General features: G+C 35.2%; 2 protein-coding genes across 6 annotated transcripts in view; one reads left to right on the forward strand and one right to left on the reverse strand.

Annotated features, from left to right (window-relative positions):
- Positions 1-18,922, forward strand: part of LOC120421993 (serine-rich adhesin for platelets) — a 121,285-nt gene that overhangs the window by 80,241 nt on the left and 22,122 nt on the right. For all 5 annotated transcript variants that reach the window (XR_005606060.2, XR_005606062.2, XR_005606063.2 and 2 more), the window contains exon 4: positions 2,438-2,709. Coding sequence is in view for 1 of the 5 variants with exons in the window: in XM_039585305.2 (XP_039441239.1) it covers positions 2,438-2,709 (272 nt within the window). In the remaining 4 variants the exon portion in view is untranslated. The remainder of the gene's footprint in view (positions 1-2,437; positions 2,710-18,922) is intronic.
- LOC128093158 (uncharacterized) lies at positions 7,710-9,604 on the reverse strand. Its single transcript, XM_052709010.1, has one exon. The coding sequence runs from the start codon at positions 9,218-9,220 to the stop codon at positions 7,721-7,723; it is 1,500 nt and encodes a 499-aa protein (XP_052564970.1). The 5' UTR covers positions 9,221-9,604; the 3' UTR covers positions 7,710-7,720.

The raw sequence follows: 18,922 nt of genomic DNA on the forward strand, positions 1-18,922 counted from the left end.
AGTACCAAATTATAACATTTTGGTTTTATTTTCTCTTATACAGTCTGAGCAATTCTCTACCAAAACCGGAAATGGATTTTATTTGTATTTTTTGATTTGGCTCAAACTTTGTGGGGGCCTTCCCTATGACCAAATATGCTATTTTGTGTCATTGGTTCACCCATACAAGTCTCCATACAATTTTGGCAGCTGTCCATACAAAAATGGTATGTAAATATTCAAACAGCTGTAACTTTTGAGTGAATTTTTTGATCAATTTGGTGTCTTCGGCAAAGTTGTTGGTATTGTTGAGGACTTTTGAGAAAAAAATAGGTACACGGAAAAAAAATTTGAGGATTTTTTTATCAACTTTTTTTTCACTAAAACTCAATTTCCCAAAATACGTATTTTTTTATTTTCGGATGGTGATTCGAATCACGAAAAACATTTTTTTCCTTGGCTTATTTTTTATTGTCGAGCTTAGGTTTACGTTAAAGTGGTTACATTTTTTTAATTCAAGATGGCGGCTAAAATGGCGATGACGAAATATTGAAAAAATGCATTTTGTTATTTAAAGGCAATTAACCATTCAAATTCAACTAAAATGGGGCCGCAGAACTCAAATTTTACATAAAAAACAAGAAAATGAAAAAAAAAAACGAAAAATAATTGTTTTGCTAGTGATTCGATTATCCGAAGGTTTGTATGAGACTTAGAATAATCGAAACTGTGGATAATCGAGTCTGGACTGTAAATATAAAGCGTATGAGCCATACTATTGAAGGTTTGACGAGTGATCATAAATTACGGATAGGTATTTTGATCGGGAATACTTTGGATAATCGAATCATAAAAATCTATTTCTAGTACCGTAAACCGGGGTGACTTTGATAGGATTTCGATTTGTTTTTAGAATATTTTCCAACAGGTAAGGGTTTTCTCAATATTATTATTTTTAAAATATGTACTGGGGTAGACCACACAAAGTCCATGCTCTATTTCGGAAAAAAAAGTTTTTTCAATAATGTTTAGCAAAATAGTTACGTTAAGAATTCTTAGTTTTAATTCCGGGGTGACTTTGATAGTCATAGTTTTTCTTGTTAAAATCATATTTAAGATGTTCAAACTTTATTTGTACGCTAAATGTACCATCACTAAAGTAGCTGATATAGTTTTTAAGAAAAAAATCAATGTTTATATTTAGTTAACTAAGTGTATAAGCTTTTTAGCAAAATACATATAAATTTTAGGTAAAATTGTTAAAAAGTCGGAATTTTGCCTGAAATTTGTTAAAACTAGTTTTGTTTGTAAAATTATCGATTTATATTGCATTTTATACTGAATTTGAAGCACGAATCACAAGTTTTCACATTTTACATGAAATTTGTTCAACTGAAATTGCCTATAAATTTGGAGATTTTTTTTAATTGTGTTTCAAAAACGCATATTATTTATTATTTACAAACTTTTTTAACCTTCTCCTAGTGGAAAATTGTCCAAAGAATCCGAAAATGCATTCCGTTTTCCGATTAAAAATCATGTTCATTGAGAAAATCAAGACACTTTGAGAAGTTTAAAATAATGACTTTCATCAACATTTTCTTAACTATATTTAACTAACTTTTTAAACTTGTCAAAATTTTATGAAATGTTCTTCTTGAGGTACTTTGAACACATCTCTACCACGGTCAGTATGTTTCTAAACCATTCCTTACGTATTTTAATTGTACTCTTCATTTTGCGGAAAAATCGCAAACCTATCAAAGTCACCCCGGCTATCAAAGTCACCCCGTTTTACAGTAGTTTTTATTGAACTGACGGTCTTACAAAGTTAAATGCTCGATCAATGTCGTGCCACATCAAAACCAGTGCCAGTAATTGATCTTCCTTTGTACCAGTTGTCCCAGTTGTACCGGGCTGGCCCATTGTTGTGAGACGACCAGCTGCCGGCAACCACCGTGGCACACAGTAGCCAAAATGGACACTTACGTCTACGGCCTCAATGACACCGGCAATGACCATTGAGTTTTCAAGAGACCAAGATCACCCCTCAATGCGTTCACCTACGCACACGTGAGGCCTGGACCAAGCCTAATAGCTGTGAGACGACCTTGATGTTTGTCAAACTGCTGGATGTACGGACCCTGCTTGAAACTTGTTATTCAAAAACAGACAAATCACTCGGCAGTCACACTTCAGAGTTCTGTTTTGAAAAATTGTTCGGATTTTACTTGTATACAGCTGGTTGAGCCGAGATGATCTCGTCTCAGCTCGGCAGAGTGACTAATGGCACTTCATCATCCATCAATGATCTTTATGACGTAATTAATAATTCATGAAACATATTGCGCCACACCCCGGACCTAGGTCAGCAGCAAAATATGCAACACGCGACGAAAAAAAAGAAGGGTTTTCACACTAAATAACGACCAACTTCCATCTTTGGACCACTTCGCAGAGCAATGCAACTGGCAGCATCCTACACAACAGCAGCAATTCCCACATGAGTTCGCAGAGCCCTCAGCCGACGACGGCAGCTTCATTGCTGCTGAACGGGCACCATCTCCAGCAGCAGCAGCAGGCTAGCAGTAACGGATTCTCCGATGTCAGTGGACTGCGGAGTGCCAGCCGGACACCGTTGGATTGGTTCGACAAGTTTAAAGATATTGGGAGCAGCAGCAGCGTCCATCAGCAAAACCTGCACCACAAGGAGCCGGCCGATGCTGATAGGTGAGTTTGGTTTTTGTTTGATACTGTTTAAGGCAACTTGTTCGTTAAAATTGTTTTTTTTTTTGTACCTATCAGAAATTCTCTACGTTTTTGCAAATCAAATTTTTTTTTTTTTTTTTTATTACTAAGACCGTTGCAAATATTTTTTGAAGTTTATGTTTCTCGGCTCTGACCAAAGTCGAGGGGGGGAGGGGGAGGGCAAAAAAAATAGAAAAATATAAAAATTGAAATTACAAGCCTAGGTTTCAACATTTGGATGAAAAAAGTATTTTAAAATGCATTTTATAGGCGTACAGTTGCTTTCGAATCATTAGTTTTGAAAATATCGAGGCATTGACAGAAAAAAAAATCGCAAATAAAAAAATACTTTTCGTAGGACTGTACATTGGTATTGTACATGATTATAAACGCGGAAAATTATTGCCCTCCGATTATTTAGGCCAATTTTGAAAAATATTTGCAACGGCCTAAAAGTAAATATTCAAAACAGGTCTATTTTTTTGAAATTTTCAAAATCTTGGGATTTGTTAAGGATAGGATAGAGTTTAGAATAGTGCAAAATCTCGTACCGGAGGTACTAATTAAACAAAAAAGATCTTTGGAAAAAAACTAAATTACTGTAAAACAGAATTTCAAAATCCATTTTTAGATTCACAACCAATTGTAATAAAAAATGACTTGACACATTTTCTGATAAAGTGCACAGTTTTCAAGTTATAGGCATTTTCTGGTAAAATATTTCGAAAATGTTCAGTATTTTGCAATTTGAAAAATCTTCATGAAGGAAAAGCACTGAAAAATAAATATTTGCTGCTGTCTGTCTATCATTTTCAACATTCACGAAAATATTTTTCTCATTTTAAATATTCCAAATTTCCGATTGTGGAAATGCCTTAACTGTATTTTTTTTTTATTTCTGGTCGAGGGGCCAAACATATTTTAAATTCCACGCCAAACTTTTTGAATTTTTGAACTGTTTTTGCATTACAAAATACTTTACTAGTAAATTGCGTTAAACTACTGTCAATTGTTTTAATTTTTGTATAGATATTTATTTGTTATCATGTTTTAAGTTGATTTTCAATTTGAGATTCAATCAACCAATTAAAAAAAGCCGCAGGGTCTCGTTAGATAAATGCGCAAAACTAATCTAAGATGCATCACTAGTTTTCTAATTTTCTATTGTTTTTTTACGTTCCTTTTAGGCCTGATTGGTCATAAATCTAAATTTTCTTAACTAGCCTTTTATTGTCTAAGGGTCATTTTCCCATAATAACCTTAATTTTCAAGACGCAGGCCTGAAGGGTTCACGCATTTTCTTTTTACAATTGCATTATGAAACTACTTGCCATTTTTGGCGCCCTCTTGGATTTATACATTTTGAATCACTTAAGCGTAATTCAAGGGTCATACCAGTGATGCCACATGTTTGTTTTAAATGTCTGTAAAAAAAGTCTGTGTATGTCTGTGAATTTGCCTAAAATTCAATTATATCAATTTACAGTCATATAAATCATTGCATTGTTAAGCAAAGCGAAATAAATTTCGGTTGATATTTTTACAAAATATAATTAAATAAAGTTTTTCAAAATTCAGTGTACCAAAAAAAACACAGAAAAATCTTTGCATCTGGCATCCTTGGGTTATACTTAAGCTCGACAATCAAAAATATGCCAACGAAAAAAAAGTTTTTTCTCGAGATTCGATTATCCCAGGGGTGACCAAAGTATGGCCCGCGGGCCAAACGTGGCCCGCGAGGTAATATTTTGTGGCCCGCGGACCCATTTTGAACATTCATGTAAAATGGCCCGTTGACCACTTGTAAAGTGATTTTATACTTTTTCGAAATTAAGGTTTATTTTAAACTTTTATATGCTAATCTTTTTTATTTTTTGTTAATAAAAAAACTTATGATTTATCAATATTTTGATCCCCACTTTAGGATACAAATAATTTGTTTAAAATATTTTATAACTAAAACAATTTCACACGTTTCAATGTGAGTGAAACTAGTAAAAATCGTCAAAATTTTCATCAAACATTTTTAGAAATATTAAAAAACGTTCAAGTTTGACTTAGGTAGAATTCTGTAATAGTTGCAAAAATGTAAGTTTTTTTTATTAATTTGCAAGTTATAATGACACTTTTATGAACTGACCCTCAAACATACATTGCACTTCCTTCGGGATTCGAACTCATTACAGTTAGATAACGAATCTGATTGACTACCAACTGATTCAGGCAGACAAAATGTGGAAATCGAAGGATCAAGATTGTTGCAAATATTTTACAAAGCTTTCGTCGATCAACCCACCCTTCCACCATTATTTAAAAAATTGGCTCAAAAACCAGGAGCAAAAACATATTTTCAAAAAACTTCAAAAAAATGAATCAGCTGAAATTTATTAAATATGCATTCCTCTGAATTTAGAATCATTTGAGCATGTTTGGGTTTATTAAAAAAATGAATTATAGTGAATTTTCGATGAAATAAATAATTCTATTTTGACTGAAATGTTTTTTTTGTCGAATCTTTTTTTTTTTTTTTTGAAAATAAGGCCGTTGCAAATATTTTTCAAAGTTTATGTCGCCCCCCCCCCCTTTAAAATTGGTCTGAAAAATCAGGGGGCAAAAAAAATATTTTTCCAAAAAACTTCAAAATTTCCATGAAAATATTAGTCTAATCATCTGAAAACAATCTAAAATGCATTTTTCAGCATTGAATATCATATTTAGCATGTTTGGGCTTATTTAAAAATGTTTAAAATTTTTATGAAATTCCAATGCACAGCACCGCAAAAATTTATTTTTTCGAAAAAAAATAAAATTTTCGTCAATACTTAGATATTTTGGAAACTAATGATGGCAAAACAACTGGACAGGTGTATAATGCATTTAAAACACTTTTTTCATTCAAATGTTGAAACCATGGCTCGTAATTTAATTTTTTATACCCCCCCCCCCCCCCCCTTGACTTTGGTCAGAGTCGAGGGACATAAACTTCAAAAAATATTTGCAACGGCCTAATGATTGCAGAAACATTTTTTAACATTTTTTTCATTGAAATGTTGAAATTCTGGCTCTCAACGATTTTTCATTAGCCACACTTAATTTATAGATAAAATTACGCCTTTAGATGAATTGTTCAACATGTAATGTCGGCATTTTCGAAATATAAAAACAAAACTTTTTTTTTAAACACAGGTGCATTCAGCTAAAAACTTGTTTTCAAATACCTGAAACAATAAAATCAACGATACCGATAGAAAACCGTTATTTTGTGGTTTCTATTGTTTTGAATCTTAATGTAAATAATGTAATTTATTTTTTTCCAATAGCCTTTTTTGTAAATTTGGCCCGCAAGCTCATTTGAGCTTCAAATTTGGCCCGGCCTCCAAAAACTTTGAGCACCCCTGGATTATCCGAATTGATTTTTATCCGACGCCTTCGAATAATCGAGCCTGGACTGTATTCATCTCATTATATACGGCTTGTTCTGAAAAAAAATCTTCTTTTTGCAATTTGTTATCTAAACAATTATTCATGAGTTCTAAATGGATGAATTATTGAAAGAGTAAGCGCCATGGTTTTAACGGCTATCACATTTTTTTGGGTTGGGCCTTTATTTTGTCAGCTTTAAATCAAGTAACTCTGGAAAATATGTATCAACAATTTTAAAGCAGATCACCATAATAACAACAACTAAAATACACAGTCAACCGGGGTGAATTGGGATTGCTGTTTTGAATAAAGTTGTTTTAGTAAATATTTGAACTCATATTTTGAGTTTTCCGTTAACTTTTGTCAAAGTGAAAACAGAGCTACAGAACTTATGCATATATTTAACAAAAACACATTAAAAAAAATGGTGTCCCCATTTAGACTGCAGTCTTCATTTGTTCTAGTTGAACGTACTTTTGTTCATGTTTCTAGTGAACTTTTTTAATTATTGAAGTTTTTTACATGCCTACAATATACAAAGAAATCGAGTTTAGTATAAATGATATTTATATCAAACACAACCTTAAGTTTGAAAAGAAACCTTTCTTTACCGACTTTATTGCGTATGCACGATTAAAAATGTTGTGAACAAATCCATAAAATAAATGTTGTCGGATTCTAAAACATGTGTACATAAGGGTGCCCAGAAAAAAATGATCCCCTGCTCCACATGCGGAAAACGGTTTATTGGTTTATTATAAGCATCTGTGCAAATTTTGAGCGAAATTGGTTGAAATTAACCCATTGCTAATAACTTTTCAGGATCAAGTTTAACAGCTTTGGTATGTTCTACAAAGTTGTAGAGCATTAAATTTACAGTGGACTCTCTGGCTGTCGATCTTCTCGATACCAATATTTCTCCAGCTGTCAATAAATTTTTCAGTCCCTTCAAATAGATTGCTTTGATTTTTCGTTCTATAATTTGATAACTCCCGCTCTCGACGGTCCCTTCAATATTGACAACGAGAGAGTCCACTGTATAATGAATATCTCACTTTGAGAATATTTGGGTGGAAGTAGCGCACCGTGCAGACCAATCCGAAAGAAAATTGGGTTTTCCATACATTTTTTCGATTTTTCCCGTACAAACTTCACCTTCTAGTATCAATGGGTAAATGTTGACCGATTTTGCTCATATTTGACCCAAAGTCCTAAAATAGTTCAAGGGACAATATTCAGCTTGTGGAGCGAGGTTTTGAGAAAAAGTCCCATATTCTGGGCACCCTAGTGTACATGTGTTTTTACAAACACCCATTTTTCAATGAATTTAAAAACTAAGTTGTTATTTGAATGATTTGCTTTGAAATCAACTTCGTTTACGTTTGTTTACGAATTCAGTAACATTCATTTTATAAGGAAGGATTTATAACAACAAACTTAATATTAGAAGAAATAATAAGATGCTAGTTATTATTATTATTATAGTTTATTATTGACACTTGACTGACATAATTTGGTATTCGTGTCATAATAAGATGCTAGGATATTATCTAAAACAACTACAATTTCCCTAAACCCTCCCGGGGGCTGCCAGCTGCTCCACAAACACCACCTGCACCACCGGAATGGGCACGTCCTTCCCGGTGCAGCTATCGAACCGCTCGGCCACGGCCTGCGCCGCCTCGATCAAATCCGTCGTGGCCGCCCGGACGCAGTTCCGTATCCGTCCCGTCACAATGTGCTGATCGTTGACGATTCCCGACCAGAGGACAAACATTTTCACCTGCACCCACTGCAGCTGGTCGGGAAAGGTGGCGAAGAGTTGGGCGGCGCAACTTCCTGTGGTTCGTTGGCAGAGTTTGGAGATTTGCGCGTACAGGGCGCTGGTGGCGTCGCGGATCTGGTCCAGCAGGAGTTGGGCGAACTGGGCCGTTGAGCGGAAGCTGGTCAGTTCGGAGGTGAGGCAGGTTGGGAGTTTGGCGTAGGGGAGGTTCTGGAGCTCTGGGGTGTGCTTTTGGGCGCATTGGGTTGAGAACTGGGTGTTGCTGGTGACGCCTTGGTTGGTGATGTAGGAACTGATGTTGAGGAGGGTGTTGGAGAGGAGGGATGTTTGGTCGTTTAGTAGGGAGTACATCTCTTCCATGGTGTAGTTGGTGCTGTCTTCGATGTGCTGGAGTTTGTAGGCATTTAGGGCTGCCAGGTCGGAAAGGAAGGTGGTCATGTTTGTGACGTTACCTCCGTTGAAGGAGTCTACACGGGCGTAGACTGGGGCGAATGTTTGGTTGATCATCTTGAAGGTGTTGATCTGTTGCTGGCTGATTCGTTGGAATAGTTCTTTGACCGTTCGATTGAAGTTCACTTCTGCGGTGACAACGTTTCGAACGGCGTTGTTGATTGTGGTGTTGATTTGAGCTTGTTGCTTGATAGCTTGAGTTCTTTCGGAGCCGATAGTTGATACAAAGGCTGTCACTCCCATAATGTTGATTTGCACAGCTTTGAGTGGGGCTGTTACGTTGGACACTAACGATGCGTTGATGAAGTTGGTGATGTTCTGGAGGGTCACTGGAGAAGGTGAGTTGACTGCGTCGTTAGCAGCACTGGTGAGATTTTGCCAACCTCTGGCCAGGTCACTCAATCCATTTAGCAACGAGTCCAGGCTTGTGCTAAGTCCCGCCAGAAGATAAGTTTTTGTGAGGCCTTCCAAGTTCCCCACGATCACCGAGGCGTTCCTAACTGCCGATGTAGTATCCGGAATGAGTTTGTCTATGTTCCCGAATAATTCCGAAATATTTCCTTTTCTTGCCGATGCCACCGACATTATTCCACTCAGAAGTTGATCCATTGGTTTGCTCACATTGTTTGCGATGGTTATGAGGGCCTGAATCGTTCCACTGGTGTCGACCTCGACGGACCCCTTGAAGGTCCCATTGGTCCTAACCAACGCCGTCACTCCAGTTCCGATGGCTTGTGTGATGGAATTTGTCAACACTGGGACAGGAACATCCAGCCCAAAGCTACACTGAACACCGACACTACATGTCAGAACTAACAACAACAGAATCCACTTCATATCTTTCGAGGTTGCTGAACTTCACCGGGTCATGAACCGACTAAAAGAGGTAACTATCAGGTCGTTGCTTTTATACTCTCTCTTCTCAGTGGGTCAGCGTCTTCAAATTTCCAAGAAATAGTAAAAACTTGCAGAATTCTGGAAGCACCTCGAGCAAAAACGGCAATCGCCTCCAATTATTGATAGTCATGATTCTTTGCGGTTAACGGTTCTTCAAGACTGTGCAGCTCGAACTCTTGAACTCGATCAATATTCAAGTATCGATCAGGTTGGGTCACCCTACCAACAAATCGCCGCACATTGACGCTGCGAAATTTGGTCTAGCCGCAAAATCCCACGGAACTATTCGTGGTGCGACTGCAGCGCTGAAAACGCCGCAAGAGGTCTACCAACAGTTCAAGCCCCACCAAAAAAAAAACCCTCCATTAGCCAGCCCGTCGTCGTCGTCTCAGAGATCCAACGAGTGCACTTCAAGTTCTTCGACGACGACGACAACTTAAGCCAAGTCATCACTTCTTCGTGGACGGGTGCGTGGGTGCCATGGATTGCGGGTGTCGCTCGTTCGTCGTTTGTCGGTTTTTTGTGGCTTTCAAGACTTCAATTCATCGATTCGTGGTGCGAAATTCGCAAAAAAGGGCAATTCAAAAAAGTGTGTCTTTCCCGTGGTGACCGTCATGGTCAAGAAAGAATGCTGCTTTTCGGGGCAGCTGGTCGCGGTGTTTTTTGTGGTCACCATGTGGAGCGTTGGAAATTAGTTTGCTATAGGTGTGCGCTAATTGTTGCTTCCGTTCCCATTTTTTCAAGATTCAGGATGAGGGTTACTCAATTCTCATCAAAGTGGAACAGTTGAATCAGCATCAACGAGTTCAATATTTTTTAAGGATGAATTTAAATTCAATTGATTCATCAAGTGACTCAGGTGCAATATTGGTATAATTCGTGATGGACGACAAATATATGTATAATCGTAACGACATTCCTGAGGTTAGTAACGATAGGTTAACACCAATGCCCAATTTGATCTACACAAAAATTGGAAATTTTTGAAGGGACAGTTTTTGACCATAAAATTGTTGAATTAAAAGCATTGGAATAATAACAATGATATAAAACATATAAAATAAATTTTCCAATATTAACATTTCCAATGCCTGTTATAGTTAAATAAACATTGAAAGATAGGGTGTCCAAAACAGTATATCGTCGTACTCGTGTTATATTGTCACACGTTTCCTTTGGGCCAAATTGGGTTAAGACGTAGCTTTCAATGATCCACCTTTTGACCTTAACAGAACTCTACCATTCGATTTCAATCCTGAGATATTCAACAAAAACCGTAAAATACACTTGCAATATTGACATTATTCATATAGAAGTATATCTGATCCGATCGTGCTATCTTGACACACCCTGCAAGTGCGACAACTTGCCCAAGAGAATTTTAGTGGAGGCCGTTTTGTCACAAGTACATGCACGTCTGCCGTTTACATTTTTTTGTTATAACTCGAAACTCTTGCAACAGTGCCCAGAATGGTCTGCCGAACAAAACGGGATTGTTATTGTTTACGTTGCTTGCAAATATTTCACGCAAACAATAAAAAAATACCAATTAAATAAATACACATATTTGAGATTCGAGCCCAGTACACCTAGGGAACATTCTAGTAAGTATATTATAAATTTTAACTTTGCAGAACATTCATTAGCAAAAGATTTAATGCAATTGTCAATTTTTATTGCCACCGAAACCAATACACCCACCTAATAAAATAATCTGCTCAAAATGCCCTTAAATAAGAGGATTTTTTTTGATTCAATAACACTTACAACTTTTGACTTAAAAACATATTTTATCTGTTCCTAATGGCAAATTGTACTATGAATCCGAAAATGCAGTCCGTTTCCGGTTCAAACTTATTTTCATTGGCACAATAATCATAACACTTTGAAAGTATTAACCTAATCAGATTTTTCAACTTTGTCGTAAATATAGTTGACCTTTTTTTAAACCTTTTAAAAATTTGTTTAAACTATTTCTTGTGGTACACAGCAAAAAATCCGATGGTAAAATCGCATGCACAACACCTTTGTGAAAAAAGAAATCTAATATTACAAAATTAAAAGTTGCAGCCGAAGGGATTCAACCAACAGTAAGGACTGGCACCTTAGCCCACTCGGTCATCAGACCGATATTGAATGAAAAGGATAAACATTTATGCTTGACATTGGCCTACATATTTCAGCGTGTAATATTACATAACATTTCATGAATAATGCAAAAATTATTTTACACCCAGGCACGCAACTGGTATTACAGTCCAGAATCGATTATCCGAAGGCCTCAGAAAAATTTCACTTCGGATAATCGAATCACAAAAAAATATTTTTTTCTTTGTCTTATTTTTAATTGTCAACTTTTAGAATGACCCCTTAAATCCAATATGGCGGCCAAAATAACGGTTACGAGTTTTTTGTTTGTGATTCGATTTCCGAAATTCCATACAAACCTTTGGATAATCGAACTTCGGATAAAAGAAACTTCGGAAAATCGAGGCTTCGGGTAATCGATTCTGGACTGTACTACTTTTTTGCTTTTTACTTTGAAAATTTCTCTACTGAGCTCAGTATGATTCAATATCATTCCGTTCGTTCTATTCTCATTTGTCATTGTGTAAAAATATATCCAAATGTCACCCAAGTCAATGTCACTTGGATTTGAGATAGCTGTTCAATTTTTAAATGCAATTTTTTTTATTTGTTTAGAATGTTTTTATTTATTCAATTTTATCTCTGTATCTTATTATTTCAAAGTTTAAAATATTCTCTAGAAAATATATCATAAAATTATTGTTTTCGTTCAACTAAGGCCGTTGCAAATATTTTTTGAAGTTTATGACCCTCGAATCTGACCAAAGCCGAGGGGGGGGGGGGGCAAAAAAATAAAAAAGAATAAAAATTAAAATTACGAGCCATGGTTTCAACATTTGAATGAAAAAAGTGTTTTAAAATGCATTATACACCTGTCCAGTTGTTTTGCCATCATTAGTTTCCAAAAAAATCTAATTACTGACGAAAATTTTATTTTTTGCGAAAAATAAAATTTTTGCGGTGCTGTGCATTAGAATTTCATAAAAATTCAAAACATTTTTAAACAAGGCCAAACATGCTAAATATGATTATCAATGCTGAAAAATGCATTTTAGGTTGTTTTCAGATGATTAGACTTATATTTTTATGGAAATTTTGAAATTTTTTGGAATTTTTTTTTGCCCCCTGGTTTTTCAGACCAATTTTGAAGGGGGGGCGACATAAACTATGAAAAATATTTGCAACGGCCTAATGAACATTTTTAAACAAATTTTTAAACAATGCTTAAGCAATTTTCTTTATTGATTATTCTATCAACTTTTTTTAAAGCTTATGGTGAGCCTTGTTGTTATGATTTTTCTGCTCGTAGATAAATGTTTCAAGTTGTTTCGAACAGTGCTCAATGCATTTTAGGTAATTCTATGTGATGTCTGTTTTCTAAATATGCTTTATATGATATAAATTTTTAGACATATTTGTTTAAGGATACACCTGGCCGATATTTGCTGAGTTTTTTGGTGAGATGTGCATCTTCAGAAATATTTTTTTTTGTAAATAAATTTGTATTAAATGAATTGCCCTAAAAAGTGACAAAGTGGCAAACTGTCAAACAACAATGTTTAAACCAGATCCAGTTTGACATCTTTTCGGTTATCCTAACCCTCGTCAACCAGCTGCTCTTCAATCCTTTACTACTTCTCCCAGATGAGTTTGCTCGTGTGTTTGCTCACCCGTGTCCACCAAGTGTCCACCAGCCAGTCGCGAGGACGTCAAACAAATTTCACCGCCCTCACCCACCCTCACGACTTCCAGCTCAAACGATCGCCAGACCTGTCCGCGAGCGAGTCACACGCAGCGATTCATTCGTCAACCAGCGTTCGATTCGCAAACAACAGTCCGAAGTCTCCTAGCTCTCTGTGGAAAGTGCAACGAAACGTGACATCGCCGGCCGGTCGCGGAACCACGGAAAAAATTACGCGCGAAAAAGAAAAGAAGTCATTATTTTGCACCTTTGAAAATTCACGGTGAAAAGTGAAAGAAGAAAAATTAAACCACGTGCGCGGAAAAGTTCAGCCCCCCAATTGTCGTCATCTGCTTGTGCCCAGCCCCAGTGAACAACACCGAGATCGCGCGACTTTCCCCCCGGGGCGGCCAACGTAAAGGTTGTTGGCCAAAGTCTCTCGCTAAAGTCTGCGTCCGAAAGTTCATGACAGAGGAAGAAAACAACAAGGTATTAAACTTTACATGCACTCAGTTGTTGGAAAAAATTGGATTGAGTTCAAGAAAACGAAATCTCAAAAAAATAACTTTCAAAACATAACTGAGTGCAGACTAGCCAATGTAATCATTTCTTGTGCAAAATCAAACGAATCAAACGAGTGAAGGAAGCAAGAGAATAAGAAAAAATCGTGAAAGCATTATTAAACAATCATAAAACCAAATTACAATAAATCTTTCGCTGGGCGGTAAGGTTGGCAGTCTCGTTCTGAGTTGATATCGTAGTCGTCGTCGTCGTCGATACCTGCCTGTCTGCCTACACGTACTTAGTAAAACGTTGAGCCAAAGGGCTGATTTTTTTTTATTCCGCTGCTGTTGCTGTTGAGAGTTGTGGCGCGTGAGTCAGTGTCCTATACCCCGCACTGTGATGCGATCAAGTAAACCCGCTCGTGGTGCAGTCGTTGAAGGTGGCAGTGATGGAAGAATGATTTTGAGCAACCAAACATTGAACTTCGAAATATCACACAGAAGTGTTGGTTTTTAAACAGTATTTTTAAAATATTATTAGGCTAACGAAATATTTTTCAAAGATTTCGTTCTGGCTTAGATCTCCCTCACCTCGAATTAAAAATTCATAGCACAGACCAACAAAATTTCTGCGCAGGCTCAACTCGAGGGGAAGCATGAACTTTGGGGTCCCACACGTGCAATATGAATTTATCAAAAATATCTAGGCCAAAGTTAAAAACATATTCTCGGAATCATCAACTTATTACTAGCATGATATCATAAATCATTTGATTGCAGTTATTCTCGTACCAACAAGTTTAAATTTTGTGACTTTTTTCAAGGATTGCACAGATTTTGTTTTCGTATGAATTGATTTATTTTTAGAAATCAATCAAACAAACATTCTCTTCCCTGAGTCAATATATCATTGACCGGAGGAGCAAGCAAAAAGAATATAGGATGAATTATTGAATTCCATTGGAGCAGAAAAAAAGAGAAAATAAATTGCTAAATAAAGTGAAAGGTTTAATTTTCAAGGAAATTAAATGATTCAAGCTGAGTTTATTCAAGACTCAATGAATAATATTTCCTGATTAATTTTCACAATATTTAGGTGGATAGTCGCGGAAGTTAAAAAAAATCACCTTTTTTTTGTTTCTTGTTCTGATTATGAATAAAATTTTGAAGATTTCTTTACAGATTACATTATTTTTGCCTGTTGATTTTGAATTAAATTTTTGAAAAGTCAGATAAAAACCGTGATAGAATATTTTTACATGGTAAAATGTCGCAGAAAATTCGAGATATGTTAATCATTTTGGCTAGACAAGATGTTAAATGTTGCTTTCAAAAAATGTAAAAAGATAAAATAGAAGCAACTCAACAAAACTTTAACGAACAACGAACAAATGTTTCAACAATGCAGTTCAGTAAATGAGAATACACATAGGCTTCATCCATAAAGTACGTCACGCTTAAATCAGCCAAAATCTACCCCCTCCCTCCCCTCCTTTGTCACGCTTTTCCTATACTTACAACACGCAATGTCACACTTGCTCAGACCCCCCTCCCCCTAGAGCGTGACATATTTTATGGATGACGCCATACCCTACATTTCTTTTCAAAATATATATAGAGCCCATCTATAAACCACATTTTTGGAAATCAAGAAAAGTTTCTTTTTTAGTGTCATCTTCAAATTTAGTGACGATTTTTTAAAAGTTTATTGAAAAATAATACATAGTGAAGCATAACAAGTAGTTTACTGTTATTTCATCATAAGATTTTCAGAGTTATTTTAATATTTTCTACATTCCGCGAAAATTCCATGAAATTTGGTGTTTTGAAATTAGGGTCCCGTGAAATTTGAAATTTTTGAGCGTGAAAAATCACTGAGCCTACTTATTACATACTTGGCCCATTTTAAATTTAAGTCATTTAATTTGAAATCTAAACATATTTTTTCAAGGGGTTTTCAAGGGGATTTTACGTAATTTAATTTCATTGCAAGGCCGTATCTCAGCAACCTAAGGTCGGATCAACAATTCAACAACGTACAAAACTGAAAATTGTAGAGAAATTCCTCAGCTTTTCAAAAATAATTTTTTTAGAGATGGACGAATATGGACACTTGAAAAAACAACAAAAGAAATTTCTTGTAAATTTTATCCTAAAATTAGCTTTAACCCAAAACGGTGCATTTTATCAAAACTTCACAAATGTACTAATTTAATTGTTCATCCAAAAAATATTTCCGGAAGCCTTATCGTGTGAATTTCGATACATTCCTAAAATAATTTTTTTTCAAAAAAAAAATTATCTTAGTGAGAAACAAAACGTCCGTTTTATCGTATTGCTCAAAATTTGGTCATTTTTGCAAATTATGTATAAGGGCCTATAAACAAATATAAATAAAAAGTGTATTGACAAAGGTGAGAGGAGGATATACTCAATGTTTACATTTGTTTATAGGACCTTATCAAAAAAAGTCCAGGTATCAAAAAATAAATCAAAAAGGGGTTAAGTTGTAAAAATCGAATGTTTTTGTTTAAAAATATCCGAATAGTCCTAATCATAGCCTATAACTTTACCGAATAAACAAAACCGATAAAAAAAAAGCTCAGATTTTCGAATATATGGTTAAACTAATAATGCAAAATGGCTTATGAACATGAAATACGTGATTACATAAAAATTTTCACACAAAAAACGTATTTTTCTATTATTTCGAAAATGCAATGTTTCTCCAAAAAATACTAAAACTTATTGCTTCTGCTATACGGATATCAAATGATCGGGTTTTTTTTCTCATACATTTCACATTTTTGAAAATACTCAGCATTTTCACAATACTACGTTTTTTCTGAAAAATACTAAAAAAATTCAGTTTTTTACAATATGAGTATCAAATGATCGGAAATAGAATAGAAATACTATTTTTTCACAAAACTACGTATTTTCTGAAAAAATATCAACAAAATTCAGTTTTTTACAAAATTAAGTACCAAATGATCCGGATTTCTTTTTTCAATAATTTCGACAGTAAAAAAATGTTTAGTGCAATACTCAAAAAAATTACAAAATACGTATTTTCGAAAAAAAATAAAAATTTGAGATTTTGTATAATATGGATATCAAATGATCGCGATTTTGATGTTTTTTTTTATAAAAATAAAATAATAAAAAGAATGCAGACGCTCAAAAGAATTATTGAGTTTTTCAATTCAGAAGAAAATAAAACATAAACCTCCCCCTGTTCCCTAAAATCAAATCAACACAATATTTTGGAATTGTTATAATCAAGACAAACATTTCAAAAAGGCGTCATTTTGAATGTTTGGCCCTTTTGAAAGGTTAGTCTTGATTTAAAAAAAATCAAAATATTGTTTTCGAAATCATCAGAAAATTTCACGAATGTTTCATATTTAAACATTGAAAATCGGACCATTAGTTGCTGAGATATCGACATTCGAAAAAGGAGATTTGTTTGGGTGAGACATTAAAAAAAACAACTTCGACGCCAACATTTCAAAAAGCATCATGTACAAACCATGCGTTTTGAGAAAAACGCATTTGAATGTTGAGCATCCATTTTCAATTCAACATTTTAATATAAAAGCAAAATAAGATGTTCTAATGATAACAAACGATGAAAAACGTTGCTTTTATTGATACTTGATCATCCAAATTCAATAAAACACTATTTCCGAAATTTTATGTGAGAATAACAAACATAACCTCTTTTAAAATCACCAACGTCTATATCACCCTGCTGTCATTGATGGGGACGCTTTGTTATGATTCGTTTTTTTTCGCCGAATGTTCATGGCGCTTTGTTCATGTTGCTTTTTTTTCGTCACGAGGTTCATGTAGTCTTTTGTTTGACAGTTTGACAGGGCTATATAAACAGGGACTGCTGATGGCAGAGATTTTGTTTATGTTACTTTATTTAAAATCACGATTAAACAGACTTTACTGAAGTAACTTTTGCTCATTTTTGGTGGAGAGGTAGCTTATTAGGAGTACTTTCAGAATATGCAATAACCCAGAAAGTGTCAAAATGTACATGATGCCTTTTGAAATGTTACCGTCGACTTAACAGTTTCTTTTATCGGCTCTATCTCAGCAACAAGTGGTCCAATCTTCAATGTTTCTTAGGCGAAATTGTAGGAAATTTTCTGAACTTTTCGATTAAAAAATATGTTTAGGTATGGACAATCATGAACACTACTTTTAATAAAAAAGAAACCGGAATTTATCCGACAAAATTTAACTTTGAATTTTGGTCGTCGTTGATCATGGTCGTTCATGGCACGGACGACGAAACAAAGAGAAACGCAAAAAGTTACTTTTTCTAAACTTTTTTTTTCGTAAAATCGCGATAACTCGTGATGTTTATAAGCAAACCCCTTATGTTTATATATCAAAATTTTTGTAATTTTCTGCTCTACAACTTTGTAGAACATTATTACACTCTAAAAAATAACCCTGCAAAGTTAGAAAAAACAGGAAATTTTAAAATGAAAAATTTTGTTCTAAATGAAAAAATGACCCTTCTGGGTCAATGTAGATTTGAAAAGTACGTTAAATTTCCCATAAAATGACATGTTTCAAACATTTTTACAGTCGAGTAACGGAAAATGGGAGAATTTTTAAAACTTTTTAAGTGTTTTTTTCGATGAAAAATACGTTTTTTCGAAATTCTGAGTACGCCATCAAATCGGGCGTCTAATTTTACATAAAAGTCCCTTTGACACCAAATTTCTATCTCATCACCGTTTCAGGCTGCAAATTATTGAAAAACACCTCTTTTTTCGCATGTTCAAAAATTGAAGGGGTCGTACCGCCCCTCCGTCACGAGATATCAAAAAACGGACCTCGGATTCGTGATCAGGGACAAAAGTTACCCCTTAGGACAAAGTTTCACGCAAATCGAAGAGGGGTCGGGGCAACTTTTCCCGATTTCGTGTGAGTTGGTAGAGAATTACCCAAATACAATTTTACATAAAAATGAAGCAAAAAAAAATTAGCACAATTTTTTTTTCAAAAATCACTATTTAAAAAAAATGATAACTTGTCGGCAAAATGTTGGTCCATACTTCTGAATGGCTTAAAAGATGCGGGGTTTTTCCCCTAAAACATATAAAAAAAAATCAAAAAATGAACACTGGCACCTCTGTTCACGTGTCTTTCGATTCAGAATTAAGCAGCTCCAGCTGAAACGACAAACTCCAGCGTGCCACAAAACAGAGCGACATTCGGGCACGAGCTCAAAATCAGCTCGAGCGCGCGCGTTTTCTCGATCGCGAAGTGAATGTTTTATGACCCACGTCTCTCTCAGGCTGGTTCGCAGCTCGTGCGCGGGCGCCTACTCAGATCGCGTCGTTC

This window comes from Culex pipiens, chromosome 2, assembly GCF_016801865.2.
Source record: "Culex pipiens pallens isolate TS chromosome 2, TS_CPP_V2, whole genome shotgun sequence".
Taxonomy (NCBI): domain Eukaryota; kingdom Metazoa; phylum Arthropoda; class Insecta; order Diptera; family Culicidae; genus Culex; species Culex pipiens.

Coding starts and splice junctions, on each gene's coding strand:
- LOC128093158 (XM_052709010.1), bottom strand. CDS start 9,220: ATGAAGTGGATTCTGTTGTTGTTAGTTCTGACATGTAGTGTCGGTGTT.